Source organism: Biomphalaria glabrata, chromosome 9 (genome assembly GCF_947242115.1).
Source record: "Biomphalaria glabrata chromosome 9, xgBioGlab47.1, whole genome shotgun sequence".
Classification (NCBI taxonomy): domain Eukaryota; kingdom Metazoa; phylum Mollusca; class Gastropoda; family Planorbidae; genus Biomphalaria; species Biomphalaria glabrata.
The window spans coordinates 27779533-27799352 of record NC_074719.1 but is presented as its reverse complement, the minus strand read 5'-3'; the positions used below and the strand labels follow the sequence as shown (position 1 = coordinate 27799352).

Below are 19820 nucleotides of genomic sequence, written 5' to 3'. Positions count from 1 at the left end.
ACGCCCACTGGTTCAATAAAAAACTATATTTCCTTTTTTTTTTTTTTTAAAGAATGTATTTGATGTGAAACATGCTAAAAATAAACTCACTAAGTGAATACTTAATTATGATAGAGTAATTATTATTTTGTGTATGTAAGCATACAAAAAAATAAATAAATTATGAATGTTATTAAAATTATATATATATAAATCCTTTTTTTTGGGGGGGGGAGAGCGAGGAGTAGGCCTATACAGCGCTACGAAAATTCTAGCAACAGGGCTACGCATAAGTCAAAAGTTTGGGAAACACTTGTCTGGAGTTTATATCAAATGAACATTGGACTATTTGAACTATATTAAACAAGCAGTAAAGAATTTTCCATTTTGACTAGACTGCCTGTCCCCTTTAACTTAGTCACTAGACATCTATTTGTTAAAAATCTTATACATTTTGTTATTATATAGGTCAGGCCTATGAGATTGGTCTTTTTTCGTTTCGTTTTCGATCATTTTTTTAAATGTTGTTTTAAAAATAGAAATCTTTTTCCGGGAATTTTCTGGAAATTAATTTGATAGCATCAACACTTTGCTTCAATCTAGCTCGGTGTCTTATGATCTAGATATTATATATCTACTCTAGATTTAGATCCAGATCTATTTCACTCCTAAGTTTAATCGAGACCTATCTAGATATCTTTTGTATAGATCTAACATATTTACATATTCTACTTTCACATTATGCCTCATCAAAAATTAGACGAGGTAAGTTTGGAAAGTAAAAGTCTAAAAAGTAAGAGAAAAAGCGTGCCATGTTTTATTTTTATTGTTTATCCGTATCGCCATGGCAGATGATAATATCATAAATGTGGTAGATCTAATAGTTTAGATGCCCAGATACCTTTACTGACCACTATGTTGTTTTTAAGCTCCCTTATCTAGATCTATATTAAACTTTCAATAACTTTTTTAAAAGAGATTTTTGGGTATTAGAATCTACTTAGTATACGACACTAGAAACGCTAAATTAGGTTTCTCTTATATTTTCAGAATATGCAGAAAAAAATGCAGATTACAAATATGTAATTTGATTTCCTCGGAGATAAATAGTTTTTAAAATATATATTTTTTAAGTTTTATTTCTTATTACCATATATTGTCATTGGAAATACGCCATTTTGGTTTTAAGGCTTAGTACTAGACTATCTCCCTTGAATTACTTGCCAACTTTTTTCTGTTGCTGTTTTGTCTTTCTTTCTAGCAGCTATTAGATCTAATATTAAAATTCATTTAAAATGCAAACAATCTTTTGTACTTTGAAAAATAACTAAAAATCGAAATTAAAATCATGTAGTTAAAGTAATAACAACAGACAAAAAAAATAATAGAAAAATAAAAAAAATAACTCTAAGCCTAACAAAATATCTTTTATTGGCAAAATAAAAGTAATTAAATAAATAGATACCGGTACCCTGACTTTAAATACATGAAAATAATGGACATAAAAATTGTTATTTAATGATGAAATTAATGACATGCAAAAGAAAAATGTGGTATCTTTTAAAAAATGGGTATATTTCTATGTATTTTTATGTAATAAAATACAAAGGCAAGAAAAAAAATCAAATAGCCAAATAGATCTAATCTGAATATATTGTAAGATGAAATATTAATCAACACTTAAAAATTTAGGCTAAATCATCATACTCCAAGCCCCAAGCAGTGGATTTGGCAAAAAAACGGTTACATGTGGCCTCTTGTGGTACAACCACATCAAAGTGATTACCATTTGTATGCAATAGTGTTATGTTGCAGCATATATGGTTGTCTGTGTGAGATAGTATGTATGTGTTTGCATCATGAAATAAAGGTTTTAATAATAGCCATGAGTATTTTGTTTTGTTGTGGTTTGGTGAGAATGTATAGATGTCTCTTTGCAGTAGTGTAGCAGCTGCAAGCATTTCTGCAGATTTGTCCCATGTTTTTTCATCAGCTCCATATGCTGCTGTTAAAAAAAATATGGTAGCTATAAGTACAAGTTCTTTATCCTTCTCTTATTATGTACGGTAACTTATAATCATATTGAATGAAAAACAATAAACAATATAAGAACAAGCAATATCTACAACAAGGTAGAGAAAGTAATGATAGGCTTGAAGAGTGGAAGGGAACTGCTTTTATAACAGATTCAGGAAATGTTACAATGGCATCACAGTTAGTAACCTTGTGATGGCTCCAAATAGGGATGGGGCGATGAAAATCAAAGGCTTTATCAAATCTCTTTAATGAGATGAAAGAGCTTCAAGATAAAAATACTATGTCACTACTTCTGTGGACCAAATAGGGGAGGGGGACTAGACTCTATGACAATCAGAGTGTATTTGTCATACATAACTACTTCTTGATGTAACTACTTATAGACTGCCGGCCAACACGATATGATCCAACCATGGGAGTTTTTGTCGTACATAACTATCTGTACAAGCTGGCCGACATTATAGGATACAACCAAGAGAGTTTTGATCGTGACATGGTTTATGTTGCATCACGTTTCAGTCTTAGTCTCATCCGACTAGACCTCAGTTGAACTGCATGTCGGTGAAACGAACCGACAAAGAAAGCGAAGAAGGATAAATTTTGACCAAGTAAAACACCGTACCTTGCCCTTCTCCCTTTATGAGCATACCAGCGATCCTAGCAGTAGATGACCTAATATGACCACGGCGCCGGCGAAGCTCCGAGCAGGGGAAGGTGATTACATCACACCTAGTTCTGCCGTAAAGACAAAGATCGCGTGTGACGGCCGGCGCAGCGAGGGTTTAAAGGTACGTAAGAATAAATGGAGACAATCGCCACCTGTACGGTACGGCGGGAGAGAAAAACTTGATTTGGACTCCGTAACGGAATGTAATACATGGGCGCTAGCGGATCCATGTGAAGAGAAGGGTTGGTACGTGGAGTCGCTACCCCCCCCCCCCCCCCACACACACACACAACTACACATCTTAAACAAATTTAGTGTAATAGGTGAGGAGTTGTTTTTTTTAATGAACTCCGAAAGTAAAGATGCATAAATTATCTAAATAGTAGTGTATATGCTTCTTACCTGTTTCTTTATACATTGGCTTTTGTTCCCCACTCTACGCAAAGTAAATTTCAGATTGTGAAACATGATAGTTTAACAGGTGCTACGTAACGTTTAACAAAGACGTTCGTGATCTAGTTACACTCGACCTATCCTCCCTCCAAGAGAGGTGGAGCCAGAGGTAGTGGTAAGAGTTATAAACACAGACATTAGTCCTATCTGATCATAAAACACACGCCAAAAAATCTCTGGTAGACAGTAGACTCCACTCAGAAGACCTTACGGCGAAAGAGAAAGGGACACTGATCTGTGTCAGCTTCATAAAATTCTTTCTCTTCGTGGTGTGATTTTACGAAAATAGAGAGCGCTCAAAATTCGTTAGAAATGTATAGATCTAACTGTAGTCTTAATCATCAACAGATAAACATAAAAGTATTATTTCTTATAGTAATAAGTTTCCCGTACTAGATCTATATCATTTATTGTCATTGCTCTAAAAAGATCACTAAGTCATAATGCATAATTTTGTTCAAAAAAAAAAAAAAATTAAACATAACATGTATATATAGATGCGTGTTTCATTTCATTTAATTCATGCATATTTGTTTTTTTTATTTTATCATTATTTCGCTTTGCTTGGTGAGTTAATATATTAATTATAGATCTAATTGTTAACATATATTTTTTAATTAATAATTTCATAAGTAGAAAAAAAGAAGAAACAACAAGTTCATCAATTTATTAATAACATTTTATTTAGACCTTCATTTCAGTAAATACACTTAAAAAATCATAAGTTGACAGCATAAGAACAAAAACTCTCTTTAAAAAAAGTTATTGAAAGTTCAATATAGGTAAGGGAGATAAATATTGTTAACAAACAACATGGTGGTCGGCAAAGGTATCTGCGTATCTAAACTATTACCGATTTTTGTTCTTATCACTTATTATGTAGGGATGTGAAATAAAAAAATTGGGTCATTAAAATACTTTGAAAGAACTTTCCAATGGTGTATTGTATAAATTATGACTTTAAGACATTTAAGTTGAACAGTTAGAAAGTTAAAAAAATTGTTCTGTCGTTTTGACCTAGCATTGGTAGATATGGAGCATGGAAATACGCCATTTTTGTTTTGAAGGCTCAACACTACACACTAGATTATCTTCCTTAAAGACCAACTGAAGAGGTTTTGGGGTCAGACGCGGAAACCGGTGTAATACTTTTTTTTAGTTTCATAATGCTTAAAGAAACATATATACGAAATATTAGACATATATTCTTTGTAATTATTTAGATATAAGCAATTTAATGTGCGTTTTAGGGACTATTAAATTTCACAATCTCGAAGCCATTCGAGATCAGTATTTCCCAGACAACCAAGGTCGATGACGTAGTTTAAGGGAAATTAGGTCAAATTTTTCAGTTTATGGTTTAGCGTATTTCCCCTATTCCTTTTTACAGGAATGCTAGTTTCTGAAAACCAAAGGCAACTAAAACACACCAATTTATAAAATGTGGATGTTAGAGTTGGGGAAATTAGGTCAAATCACGCAATTTATGGCTTTGCATGTTAGATCTACTGTTTGTCGGCTTATTCTTGATCTAGTCAAGCGAACAGCGTTTCAGCCCACGCAGTACCGCGCGCCTCAGTTCACATGTTTCGTTATGGTTTTAGTCAAGTTACGCAATTTATGGCTTATGTTACTGCTTCAGGCTTATTCTAGTTCTACATCTACTGCTTTTGATCAGAGCTAGATCTTCTTTTCTCATATCATTAATGATGTATAAAGTAGATCTAAATTTAGATCTAAATTCAATTAGATGAAGTCTAGATCTAGTAATAGTAGTATTGCAATGGATATTTAGATATTAGACCTATCTATATAGATCTATCTAGACTGATCCGATCGAGATGCTAGGGCCTAGATCTAGAAAAAAAAAGTTTAAAATTATATACTCTATCTTTACACTAAATAGTGATTATTAACCTATAGTCGTCCCTAAATAGGCCCCATATGGGAAAAAAAAAAAAAACATTAATTACAATGTTAAGCTCATTCAATGTAGTTATTGTAGTACACGATTATATTTAGTTTGGATCTATTATAGTCACAACCCCGTACAACACTAGCAAATAGCTTTAACCTTAACCTAGACTTTAAAGTAGTCTGATATAGATCTAACTAGATCTAAATTTCTAAAAACTAATCTATAAGGCAAAAATTAGACCTAGATCTATCAATTCTATAATATTATCAATATACGAAATATGGATTTTGTTACACTCTTACTTAAATATATTCGGGCCTATATATTTAAGTTAAATAGTTCTATATATATCTATATGTAAAAATGGAAGAATTTTAATTTATCCCATGGTTGACTCATTTGTTGATTGGGATAGAATCATTAGATAGTTAAGTTAGCAAGTTAATCTGTAACTGTAAAAAAGTTTTAAATTGTGTTTAGAATATAAATGAAATAGATTATCCTACTGGAAAAGGAGTTGTTGTTTTTTTCTTTACTCTGGGAAGTGGAAAATAAATTGTAGTATCAATATAATATTAAGTAATGCATATAGGCTACTGTTGATGTAGTTATGCAACTCATTTTATTAAATTTTAGTAACCCAATTATTGCCAGTTAATCACTGAATATACATATATTTTTTATATTGTTATTAAAAATGCAGAGCTATTCATAATTTAAAGTAAATAAGGCTGGCAGTCGACTTGAAAGATTAATTAGGAATGCAGTATTTTCCATGGCTACGCAGCCCTAGCTGCAAACTAGATATTTTGTCGCGTCCAGCAAAGACATAACCATTTTCAGCTAGTGGTCAATTTAAATGTTCTTTACGACGTCTACGTCTTCCCTCGGCAGTGGATTTTCTTTTGGCCTCTAATATGTATTCCACGCTGCAATTTCTAAAAAATAGCATCATTTGAAGAATGAGATCCAACTCTTATTTTTAAAAAATGTAACCCCTTTACAGATCAAGTCATCATTGCAATTGACATTCAAATCTGCAATAACATAGAAATGATCAAAATTTGAATAAGTTTCAAAACGCAGAAAGTTTTGTGGTTTGCGCTCAGAACTGTCTTCTCTGTGGTCTCAGGTTCAAACATTAACCACTGCCATTAACTAACATCCTGCTGGAGTTTTGGGCTATGACATAATAATATTAAATCCTGATTCGAAACTTTGTCAAAACCTAGCAAGTGAAAAGAACATAACTAAAATAATGTTGTGTGTGTATAATGAAGAACTCTATTAAAATGTGATTTTGTATTTACATTTATTGGTATTTTTTTTTTTATTATATAAAATAAAATTGTAGAATGCTTCTGTGATTTGTTTCACAGTAGAAACAGGGAATATTAACTCTTCTTGTATTTCCAAAATGATGAAAGATCCATCTAGTAAACTTGTCTGTATGCCACAAGTCATATATGTTTTCTGTAAAATAGATTTTTAAAAATTTATTTATTAAAATTTATACTTAATTATGTATACATATATATAGAACTAGTGGTTATATATATATTACATGTTATACTGATTATCTGATCTAACATTAACATCTAACTCTTATTGTTCTTAATAATAATAAATTACTCTACTCTAGGTCTACGCTATCTAATATATTGAAGACCAGGGCCGGTCTTAAGCCACTGCAACCTATGCGGTCGCAGTGGGCCCTGCTATTTCATAGGCCCTGCGCTAATTCTAGGTGCAATTGTTAAATTGCAATATATATATATATATATATATATATGGTGGTATATATAACCTGGAAATCTCATGAAAGCTTATAAAAATCTCATGAAAAAATGAAAAAAAAGCATTGTCAGCTCTCATGTAATTAAATGTAATAATCAGGCAAATTTTCACTTTAATCAGAAGTTTCTATACTTTATTTACTTTAATGGTGACTGGCTTATTAATATGCAATAGGTTGCAAAGTTCGTAAAGTAAAATTAATTTGATCGTAACCTTGTACTTAGTAAAGATTGAATAAAATTCAAAGTCAAATTTTTTTTAAATACAAAATCTTAATACAAAATCTTAATTTAAACTTATTATTCTTATTCCCACCCAGGCCCCGCAATCGTTAGAAACGACCCTGTTTAAGTTTAAGACTTAAAGACATGTCACATGTGTTTAGTATAGATCTGTATTTAATATTACCAATATAAATGATGACTTATTATTTTTTTAGATCTAAAGTCTAGCCTTATTAATAAGTATAGTAAGGGCTAGTAAAGGGCTATATAATTACTATATTAGATCTATTATAAATATATTCTATATAGATTTAGCTTAGGCTTTAGGTTTAGTCCTTGACTAATATAATATTATATTTATATATATGAATTATGCTAGGACACTACTCACTAGGTGACTAGGTCTTACTATTACAGAGATATATACATATTCAAGCATTAAAAAATTAAAATGTTGGCCACTGGACTTAGACTTAACATAGAGGCTAGTCTAGATCTACTTAAATGTCTTAAATCTACTAGCTTATAAACTATTAGTTAATTAGTATTATAATTATTACAAGTCAAATATTATAAACTAGAATCTAGATCTAATCTAGTAGTGAGTGAAGTGACTAGTAAAAGTGTTAGAAGGCTTAGCTAGAATTAGATATAGATAGATCTAGCCATTTAGTTTTGTTATAATAAAAATTATTATAGACTTATATACTGTATAATATACGGTAGTATACCTAGTCCTAGATGATAGATCTAGTGACTCATAGTCACCCTAACCCTTGTCTCTAGTGACTAGTCCTAGAGTCAGACCTAGATCTAGCTAGTAGTCCTAAGTCTTAAACTTATTAAGTGACAAGTCCTATCTATTAATGATGTTATTATTAATCATTCTATAATTATATTAATTAAATAGTCTGTTCTATAATATATTTTGAAAAAGTAGAAGAGTTATCTTCAGGGTATTTTGGTGCATCCCATGATAAGTATCATTTAAAATTGTTTGGCAGCTAGATTTAGATAAGTATATAATCTGAATCGCTATCAATAACGTATCCAGCCATGTCTATTTTTATTTACATTTTCTCAGTCCATTACAATACGTCACTTCCGGTTTCGGCCATTGAAGCTGATTTTCAAATCTCGTTATTTTTTACACTTTCAAATTACTTTTTCTAATATAAATACGCTTTTCTAAAATCTCAAAATTTTAGGAACTAACTTTGATGCTATCTACTATCTGAATCAATCGCTATCTCAGTTTCGAAAAAAACCTCTTCAGTTGGTCTTTAAGTTAATTGCCAACTTTTTTTTCTGTTTGTATTTTATCTTTGTTTCTAACAGCTATTAGATCTAATTTTAAAATTCATTTAAAATGATAGCATAAGAACAAAAAACTCTCTTTAAAAAAAGTTATTGAAAAAAAGAAGAAACAACTTAATCAATTTATTATTAACATTTTTTTAAACCTTTATTTTGGTAAATACACTTAAAAATTCATAAGTTGACAGCATAAGTTAGATATGTGAAAATCCGTAAAACCAGAAGTAAAAAAAATGGCGTCAAAACTTGAGATTCGTTTTTCTTATTTTCTGTACATAGGCCCTTGATTGAAATCGATGTTGATTTTAAATCCATTGAAATCGTTGCCAAAATGGGTGAATATGGATACATTTTATATTGAGGAACATTTTTTTTTCATGTGGACTTTATAAAAAATGTGTATTTTCTTACTTTTTTTTTAACTTGAAGGTATATGTATTTTTATTTTTACTGATGCTCATTTCAGGTAAGGCCCAAGAAGTTGATTTTTTTCCCCGTAATAGATTATATATATATATGGCCATATTTCTGCCAAGTTTTATCACGATACATGGCTTTGATGGATTACAATGTTGAAACATAAGTTTGCACTGCTCCCTATGGGGTTTTGTTTTTTCTTGAAAACTAAACTATCCAGTGAATAAAATCATGCATAGTAGATATAATAATTATGCATGTGTCTAAATAGTTTTAAAAGAGTTTTAATGGTTTAATCTATTTTATTTATAATTTTAAAGCCAATTTGAAAAATAATTGTTTCAGACGATTTGATCCCACTTTTTAGATATTTTGTTATTTTCTGCCATCACAAAGTCGCCATTTTGTCCACACCCCTCTGACATTTCTTGTAGCTCTAGACCCAATAATTTGTTTATTTCATCAATATTTACATTCTAAACAAGTGGAGTTCATAATTATAAATGAAATCACATTTGTAAGCTAGAAATTTACTACGAATACTAGGTCTACAATTAAATTTCTTATTTAATAAGTAGATTTATCCTCTATGAAATTCAATTCCAATTTTTTAACTTTTTGAGCTGGGCGTGTGTCTCGCTGGCTTACAGCTACCTACTATGATCAAGGTGTGAATTTAGTAAAAAAAAAAAAATGATCACGCTAAGCACGTGGACTGTAACTAAATGAAGAGAAATTGCTAGTGCAAGTAAAATGTTATGGCCAATGACCTGGTTGTGACTTCAAGGATATATGGAGGATAGGAAAAATGACGACAACCTTCTGCCTTGAGCTGGTGTCAGATTCAAGTTTTTAAAAGAATAAAAACATTAGAACACACAATCCCTATAAAAAGGTTCATTAACTTATAAAGGGAGAGAAGCTGTTTGCTAATGTCAGCCCTGGACCATGTCAACCTTACCCTCTTTGATCTAATTTCTACTAGGTATAGTGATACACATGGATGACAAGTTCACCAACACTTTCTGTTTTTAGATTGTCTAACATTATTGTCTGCATTTGAATTTTGATTTAGTCTTTTTTTATTTGCTGTCATCTATGCTCTTGGCCTTGTAACCTAAAAAACAACAACGTATGACTGCTCCATGCTAAAATGGGTTAATCAAGCAAGTCATTGTTGTTTTCACATTACTGATGGCAGAACTTGAGGGTATCTTTGATATCTCTTATGCCTGCTTCTGTTGGAGTGTTTCATGCCTAGTGGAAAACCTCTAGATAGCAGATGTTGATAAGCACTGTTGTTTAATAGTTAGTTATGCACTTTTTAGCACTGCTAAATCATACTTTGTAAGCTCTTCTATTTGTTACTTTTTAGTTGGTAATTAAGCTTCCTTGACATTGTTTTGTTTATTGTGAACCTCTCCAATTGCACAGCTCCCTTTAAAGAGTCACTTATTTGACAGTCTGTTAGGTTCACCAGTTCACTTGGTGTTTCTGAAGAATGTTGAATGAATTCATCAGTTATATGTTGCAGGAATAAGCTCTATCCTGCAGGCTAAAATCTTTTTTAATTTACTTGATTTCAATTGAGATTTAAAAAAGAAACGAAATACTGATTTGATTTTTCTGTTCAATTTTCCAGCTGAGATTAGACCTGGAAGAATATGAGCAGCTACATAGTAATGCCAAGAGGCCCAGAGTTCAGGAGATGATATTGAAAGAAATCTCAAGAGTGCGCCATGAAATAACACAGCTGGAAACCACAGCTGCATCACAAACTGCTCCACCCAGTGCTACTCCAACAGTTTATGAAGAGAACATTACCAACTATGGTATGCTAGCATTAGTGTACATTGTTTTACTTTTTTTTTTTCTTTTAGTTGTTTTTTTTTTTCTTGTGGTGTTGAAGTTGTGTTTGTGTTCATGCTGTTTGCGTCTATGCTTTAGTAAAAAGATAAAATATTCATGAACCAAAAAAAGTTAACAAAGAGCAACTTCTTTGTTAAGGCTTCCGCGCGGTGTTGATTCTATGAAATATAACTAGTGTAGATCTACGTCTGACTGGAAGTAATACTAAACTCAAACTACTTCAGTAACACCGGCGAAAGGCCGAAACAATCAAAATATGTAGTCGACGCTGATGTTGGTCTACAAATATATTTAATAATGACAAAGGGAATCGTCCGATGTTAGCTATATCTATTCTACTGCTCTACACGAAGTGTCATCTTTGTAGAGTCACTTAGAGCATTCTTGTTTTTTAACCAACTTTACGTCATCGTCGCTAAGTAAAACTTTACCCTATTCCCAAAACAAATAACATATTCCTAATCATGTCATAACACTTAATCATTACTTAATCTTGAAATATATAAAAAAATTAAAGATGAAAATAGAATAATTCTAAAATGTAAATGTTTTCTTCTAAAAAAAAAAGTTGTTTTATTTTAGACAATGCAGTTGTTGTATTTTCCATGAACTTATTTCATAACAATAAGTTAGTAATGTTGAAAGACAAGAAAAACACAACTATTTTAAATAACAAACAAAGCTTATAGTAAACTTAGTTGTATCAATTAGTTTGGATCAGTCATGTCATTCAATTTGTAGTAGATCTATACTAACAATAATAAATCTGTGCAATTAAAAATATTTTTACCAATTGATTTTTTTTTAAGCCTAATTTCATATTAGCTTTCTCAATACCCTATGACCCTATCACTTGTCTGAACCTGTTGGAATGGGGTGGGAGGAGAAAGAATGTGGTATCTGGGTGATCACTTTTCTTAAATGCATTTATAAAAAAAGGGTGAACCACCTGAATTAAAATCAGCTAATTTCTCCTCAAGCCTCTCTAGAAAGTATAAACGGGACTAATTCAATTTATACCACCTTATCAATCAAGCATAATTTCTTTCCCTTGGTTCAAGATACCAAACAAAGATAATAAATTGTGAATAGTTAATTCACTATTTGGTTAGTTTTTTTTTATTCATTCTTGTTTTGTTGGGTAAAAGAAATAATTGTGCAAAATGTCAGATTAATCTGAGATTGTGTGGGAGAATTGTGTACAAACATTTTACCAGACAGACTGACAGACAGAGTGAGTAGATAATAGCTTTTTAAAAAATGTAAATGTTTCCTGTATGCAAAGATTTGTCTCCATCCAATGTTAGATTCTAGTTGCTGTTGGTTCACAGTATGCTGTCTTTGGTAGATAATCATTACTGGTGTACTTGTAGATATTACTGAAGCATCATTTTTGAGTAACAATCTAAATTACATTCTAAAATGTTTGTTTCCCCAGCATGGGATCAGTCTGACAAGTTCATGAAGATGTATTTAACATTGTCAAATTTAGATCAAATCACACAGGATAGTATTCAGGCAACATTCACCAGCAGGTAAGAATTTTTGTTTACAACTTAATTGCAAATTGATACAAGTGTCGCTAACCTATTTTAGGCTTCCATTTTTTTTGCATTTTAACATGAAATAACTGAAGTATTGGTGTTGATTTTTGACGAAGGAAAAAGTTGAAGAATTAAACCTTAAACTGTGCAATGGATTCCATAGAAAGAGTCACTGTTAAATGTTTTTGTTGTTTGTTTTTTTTAACCCAATATTTGAGCTATAGAATTATATAAAGACTTAATTAATTGTCACTCAACAAAATTTTACTAAATCATCATCTAACTTTTTTCAGAAAATATTCCTTTTTCATATAGAATGGGATGCATATTGATTTAGTTGAACAGAAGAATTAGCTTTTAGTTTGGCATGAAAGATCACATTTTCTACATGTTTTATTAACCCAGTCCAGCACATTTCTGTTTTAAACAAAAACTTTTTGAGTAACAAAAGGGTGAAAAAAAACTGAATAAAAAATTATATTATATACAAAACGATAATCAACAAGCAATTTTAAAATATAGATAAATGTGTTTAGTTTCAAATAATATATATTTTTTAATTACCCTTAGAATAAAAGCAAGGTTAAAAAAATACTCAATTTCCTTAGTGGGGGCTTCTGTCACTGGTGATATAGCGAGTTAATTTTAAAAAATAATAAAATAGCTAAACATATCTGGTTTTCAAAAAAAGTCCCTACATTCTCGTTTTGAACAAGACATAATGAGCTCTTGTTATAGGAAAGTTTTAAAAACAATAATAGCGTCCCACAGCATTAGGCTATAAACCATGGCAGTGCATCCTATGCAATAGACACTATTGGGTTAAGTATCAAATTAAGCAAAATCTTGTCAACAAAAATTGTTCTCTAATTTTTATTCTTTTCCTCTTCAGGTCAGTTACAATAAAAATTCAGTTCCCTAACAAGGTCAGCACATTACACATAGCACGGCTGTGTGAAGATGTTGTACCCAAAGAATGTTATTGCAAGGTTAGGTTCTGAGCATTAAATTACTATCTTAAGATCAAATGAAATTATTAAGTCAAGCACAGCTTTTAAAAGGAATTTTATTTAAATTATTTTTCAATGTGTTATTATCATTAATCATTATTGTTTATCTTACATTGTAAATTACAAAAAGAAGATAGTTTAGTCTCATTTCTTTACATCCAAACAGAAAGAAATCTTGTTACATTTATTTACATCCAAACAGAAATCTTATTACGTCATCACATTATCTTCTAATATACTGTAACCATGCTGTCTGTTTCAGAAAAAATCAGACTATGTTCTTGTAATGTTAAAGAAATCTGATGTTGGTAAAACATGGTCCTACCTTACAGAGAGGGAGAAAAAGAGTAAAGAATTAAAGAAGTAAGCTCCCTTAGTTTCATTTCCAGCTACAAAATGTTTGTTTCCATTCAATACATGATCTACTTGTCAGACTTCAATTAAAAGTATACACCTTTGTCAAAATTTATGTTTCTTTTGGGTTGACTATTGAATGAACTAAAATACTGTGGAATAACTAATAATACAATCCTGGCATGTCATGTTCTTTGACTCCTGAATTATTTTCCACATTTAGATTGAATTAATGTTTTCACCCTTTCAAAGTGAAAAAATGCCCTGCTTAAACTTATACAACTTTTTAAAAATTTATTACAAGAAAATTATATATTTACAATTACAAAGGAGAGCATGCCCTTTTTTTATAGTGCAAAGTAATTTTTATAAAACAAAAAATTATTTTAATAATGTTTAAAAATTAAAAATGACAACTTACTGACTGTGAAAAAGTCTCCAGGATCTAGATCAAGACCTAATCTTTATAATTTATAATCCATGTTGGGAAGTAATATTTTTTTAATAATATTTATCCATATTGTCACAAAACTTTATAGAGAAAAGACATGGAAATTTTGAGCTAATAATCCATGTCACTACTATTGGAAAAATGAAAACTGACCACTAAATCTCTAGATTTAGATTAGATATAGGAAATATATTATGATCCAAAGTAAAAAAAAAATATATGTTTTACAATATTTATTCATATTTGCACATAACTTTATATGTAACCCAATAAAAAACACATAAAATGCTATTATCCCATATGACTGCCATCCAGGACATCAATCTAAAGAAAATAAAGCCTTTTTAAGCCCACACTCTTTAAAAACATCTTTTTCATATTTATTTATTTATGATAGTGTTTTGCTGAGTGGTGATCTATATATGACCTATATATGTAGTAAGGTTTGTGTTCAGCGGTATATAAATCTATAGCTGTCTGCAAGGTTTATATAGGTGTAAGGAATCACTGTTCAACATTATTCACAACAACAGCAGAATATTTGCAAGTTTAAAATAAATGGATCTCTTTCATTTGATTTAGTTTTTTAATCATTAGCTTAGATAAAAGGTCAAAGTTACCCCTTTCAAACTAATGATCTATATCCATAGATGAGACCATCACAACGACCAACTTCCTTTACTTACTCAGTGTTTGTCAGGTTTCCATTGAAGTGGAGTGGACTCATAAGCATCCTAAAGATCCTCTGATTTAACTCTTTCTCTCCTAATCGACAATACCAATGTTGATTTAACCCCATTCTTTCAGCTGAATTGACTATATTATTATTGATGCTTAAGAAATCAGTTATTTTGTTTTCTTTCCTTCCAAAATGTTTTTAATTGCCTATAATATAGTTTCCCTTTAGAAAACACAGGTTTTTGTCATTTTTAATGTATTTTTACAAAACAATGTTATCAAAGAGTGGGAGCAAAAAAAAAATTTGTGATGGTGACACAAGATAATTAGCTCGAGACAATTAATTTGTATGTTTTATATTTGCTATACTTTAGGTTTTGTGAAAATATGAATAACTATCATAAAAAAATACTTTTTTCATTCGATTTGTATAAAAAAATATTTCCTCGATCTAGTTTTAAAGAGACTTAAACACAGTCTGTAAGTTTTTATTTTTAAATTCCGTTATCCAAAATAAAATTTCAATTTGGTTTTATAAACATCAGTGAGTTTTATCTAAGGGGGGTGTGCCTTTAATTCTATACCATTTATAATATTTCTGTTAACAAACGAAATAGTTATTAAAGTTTAATGGTAGTGAAATACCAATCAGCCAAATGGATAATTTATGTCGTAACATGGAAAATAATTACAGAGAGAAAGCTAAAATTCCAAAGTTCACAGTGTCTTGAAACTGCTTTCACTTACCACTTGGTTCTTTTGTGTTTGTGAATGTAGGCCAAAACTTGATGAGCAGGAAGACCCAGGAGACAGTCTGACCAAACTACTGAAGAACATGTATGATGACGGGGATGATGAGATGAAGAGAACAATATCTAAAGCTTTTTATGAGTCTCAGAAGAAACAAGGTCTAGGAGATTTCCCATCCAATTTTTGAGAACACATGTAATTATGCTGTAAGGACTGATGTTGATGTCATTGATTGTTATAATAGGTTTTGTTGTCATGGGACTTTGTTTTACTTCATTCATTCATCTACTGTGTCTATGACACTTTCATTTATCTAACAATTCTGCATTTAATAATGATTTTTAGATATAATGTTTTTATTAGGAGATAATGTCTTGTGATGAAGGACCTTACAAAAGTATTTTGAAGTTGGAAAACACATTATTGAATTATTTAAAGCTATTCGAAGGTCTTCATTATAATACCCTTTGTTAAAGATACATGTGTAATATAATTATAATCTACATTTTTTTCTTTTCTAGGTGAACTCATTATTCACTCCACTTTTTCTTTGGACATTTATGTTAATTAAGCGTGAAGAAATTACTTTTATTTACTTTGTAGATCTTTTTGTAAATAAATAGGGTGATATGTTCTTTCATTTCAGCAAGTTTATACATCATACCTTTACATCAGAACCTATTTTGTTTTCAATAAGTGAAATTTAGTGTGTGAGTGTTATTACAATCTGGTGAAAATAAAAAAATGAAATTCTGACTGTATTGTTCTTTCTTTATTTGAAAGGCTTTGTCAAATATTTCAACTATTTAATACTAGCAATTAACTGCAGGAATTGAAATAGTTGCCATGTGTTTAAGACTGTATGATTGTTGCATCATTTGTATTTTTTCATTAAAAAAAAAACATGTATGGTCATGGCCACAACTCCAGAAGATGTTCAAGTGTTTTTGTTCTGGATGTGTGTTCAATATTTTGTGTTTGAATAATGAAACTGTTGCTCATCCTAATGAAATAAGGATATCAAGTAAATACCAAATAAATACTTTAAATGTTACTTTGGATCATTGACATTTTAATGCAACATTTTACCGTTTCAGTAAGCTTAAGGGAGGCAACTTTCTAATAATCTTTTCTTTTTTTTTTTTTTAAAACATTCCACTTACTCCTTCATGGTTACAATGTTTTATTGCCCTTTTTTATCTCTATAATAGCAAGTAACTGTAGATGAGGTATTTAACTACTGGTATATTTTATCAAGAATATTTAGGAAGCACTTGCCATTGTAGACTCAAATCATCTTGTATCAGCAACATTGTCAATCCAATGATCAAATCTGCAGCTAGTACCCCTGAGCAACAGTTTCTCTTTGTTCTGTCTTGTCTTTCCCTTTCTTGACCTTTTTCAATGGGGTGCTCACTGGACATTGGTCAACTTTCCCCTTTTAAAAAAAAAAGTGAAGAAGCTGAAACAGTGCTACAAGAGAAAAAACTTAGAAGATTGAACATGGCTGAAATGTGCATACAAATTAGAGTAGACTGTCCTAGTCTGTACTCAGGTCTACACTGTCCTAGTCTGTACTCAGGTCTACACTGTCCTAGTCTGTACTCAGGTCTACACTGTCCTAGTCTGTACTCAGGTCTACACTGTCCTAGTCTGTACTCATGTCTACACTGTCCTAGTCTGTACTCAGGTCTACACTGTCCTAGTCTGTACTCATGTCTACACTGTCCTAGTCTGTACACAGGATACGCCAAAAGTCTATTTACTGCCTCTAGTTTGAAAATGTAAAATGCTATGTGATGAAGAGTTTGAATCGAGTAAACTTTATCTGGGCTTAAAAACATAAACAACAAATGACCTTTTCCAATAAATCAATCTGCGTTTTGTAAAAAATCAGATTTATCATCACTCAGAGACGAATGGTCAGTATGCAAGGGATATCATCTTAGACCCAAACAAAATTTAGGGTGCTTCGTAAGTGTAAGTACATTGCTGCGTTTATTTTTTAAAACCTAAAGCACAGGTTACAATCTTTCCATTGCTAGTAATTAGATGAATAATATAAGCATCACGATTGAGAGAAATATATTCAATATTGTCAAATAGCTTCTAAAATGTAAATAGCAACACATATACTATAGAAGTTACACAGGAAGACAAAGCCAAAGGGTGGTTGTAAAATGGTATGCAAACACAAACAGCCTCAGATTCAAAATGTCGGTGAATACTGAGATGTTTATATCGGAACCCTTACCGCTTCGCCTTCGATAGAATCATGGAAGAGCAGCGCTATGGAGCCTACATTGACTTTCTTGGATATGGCTCAGTCAAAATCTTTGGACCTTGTGGTAGTATTTGCTGTTTTGATGCGGAGACCATGGCAGTGAAGCCTCAAAAGTCATTGACTCTCTATTCGGTGAGGAACATTTGAGGGCAACACAGATTGTTGTGGTCACTTACTCAAAATCTTTACTACAGGCTTTGCAAAGCCCTGGACCATGCCCCCCCCCCTAATATCAACACTGTCTTTATGGCCTCACACAACATAAAGCAGCGCTATGGCACCCCTGTAATAATGCAGTGGGTACCGAGTCACATAGGTGTGACTGGCAACACTATTGCAGACTCCTTGGCCCACCAGGGAGGGCAAATTCCACCCACTGAACAGGCTGTAAGCTTTCATCAAGCCCTGGCTATAATACAAAAAACAGAAATGAAAAAGTGATTTGAGTGCTGGGACAAGTCCCAAAAAGCCCGTGTAGTCTGGGAGCGCATGAGGCGCCCTGACCGCACTTCCCCGTGGGTGGAAGCTGTCTAGGCTTATCAAATAGAAACACATGACCTTTGCATCATCTGTCAATGTCTGTCATTATAGATCGGTTTTTAAAGGGGTAAATTTTTTGAAAACAAAGCTTACGATGAATTTAGAATATCATGTCGATAAATTGAAGTTATTAAATTACTATAGAACAGTGATTCCCAAAGTGGTCTATATAGACCCCCAGGGGTCTACGAAGACTTCCAAGGGGTCTACGAAAGTGAAAAAATAAATTGGGGGTCCATGAGATGTCCACGGGGGGTCTACGATAATAAATTACATTTAATCAGGTTGCGACTTTAATTTTCAGATCCCACTAATGTAATTATTTATTAAACTAATCTATGATTTGTACCTTAGTTAATCCTTTAAATATGTATCATGCTATTCAAACGAAAAATTGTAGCATTTAATTTCAATACTTATTTCACTAGCTTAATTTTGTCTACGTGTAACTAATGTTTAACAAAAAGAAAGACTGTACAGCGTTGATTGTTCAAAATTGGGATTCATTCTTTCCTTGTCAAAAAAAGCGGTTTTATGACGATATGAAACCAATTACGCTGGAGGATCGTTTGAGACGATGCCACCCTGACAAAATAGATAAAGGGTTGAAAAACTTTCGAACACTCAAAGATAAAGTTCAGAACAGAACCACAAAATCCCTCTTCGACATCAGATAGAGAAGATGATGGTTTGTAGGCGACTTACAATATCTCTTTACTTACAGCAAAAACCGGTTGATTTTATCAGCCGTTGAAATTTTAAAAACTGTTTTACACAAACCTACATCTGATATTATTAAAGCAATTTCTTTAAGAAACAATACAGTTCAATGGCACATTGGTGGCATGAGTTATAAAATTGAAGGCTTCTTATGTAATTCTTTGTAAACGACATACATTCAGTGTTTTAGATCAGCGGTATCACAGGCTCCGAAAGAATGTAATGCTGTGTGCTTCAAACTGGTTTAGGGTCGCCGGCTCCTTAATTTTAACAGGGTTGACCCACGAAACGTTTCCAGTGTTTGTGTAAAGTTGCACGCAGCAGAGGTTTGAATTTAGTTTTCCTTCTGCTAGTTGGGCAGTAAGTCAAGGCTAATGAGCCCTTCCTGCTCAAAGTTACTGGTTTAGGCCCCTTCTGCTGTTAGTGAAAACAGTTCTGTATATCCAATATTTGAGCCACACGTGAAAGATCAATTAATTTTTAATGTTGGATGATTACATCATAGAACAACAAATTCCTATATGAAACATAATATCCATAGCAACGGATAATAGGCGTGCAAAAAAGACAACATTTCCAGTGTGTTTTGGTGATTCCAGTAAAAAATATTAATGGACCTCATTCACCAATCGTAAACAAACAAAATTTAGCACGTGGTGCTCTATCTCTTCTATATAATTTACGATCTAATGTTTAATTCATGATGGTTGTCACGTGACAGTTTTTCCCGTTGTTTATCAATAAGATCACGTGACTAAATGTTGTTTGTTTACGATTGGTGAATGAGGTCCATTGTTATTTTAATTGGTTT

The 19820-nt window shown here is 31.7% G+C and overlaps 1 protein-coding gene across 1 annotated transcript; it reads left to right on the top strand.

Annotated features, from left to right (window-relative positions):
• Positions 1-499: 499 nt before the first annotated feature.
• Positions 500-16397, top strand: LOC106056776 (calcyclin-binding protein-like). Its single transcript, XM_056041224.1, has 6 exons — positions 500-744; positions 10452-10641; positions 12117-12213; positions 13115-13211; positions 13495-13595; positions 15493-16397. The coding sequence occupies exons 1-6, from the start codon at positions 721-723 to the stop codon at positions 15650-15652; spliced, it is 669 nt and encodes a 222-aa protein (XP_055897199.1). The 5' UTR covers positions 500-720; the 3' UTR covers positions 15653-16397.
• The last annotated feature ends 3423 nt before the right edge of the window (positions 16398-19820 follow it).

Excerpts from the sequence above, each read along its gene's own strand:
- LOC106056776 (XM_056041224.1), top strand. The coding sequence starts at position 721 with ATGCCTCATCAAAAATTAGACGAG. Across the intron at positions 12,214-13,114 it reads CAGGCAACATTCACCAGCAG|GTCAGTTACAATAAAAATTC; the intron begins GTAAGAATTTTT and ends TTTCCTCTTCAG. Across the intron at positions 13,596-15,492 it reads AAGAGTAAAGAATTAAAGAA|GCCAAAACTTGATGAGCAGG; the intron begins GTAAGCTCCCTT and ends TTGTGAATGTAG.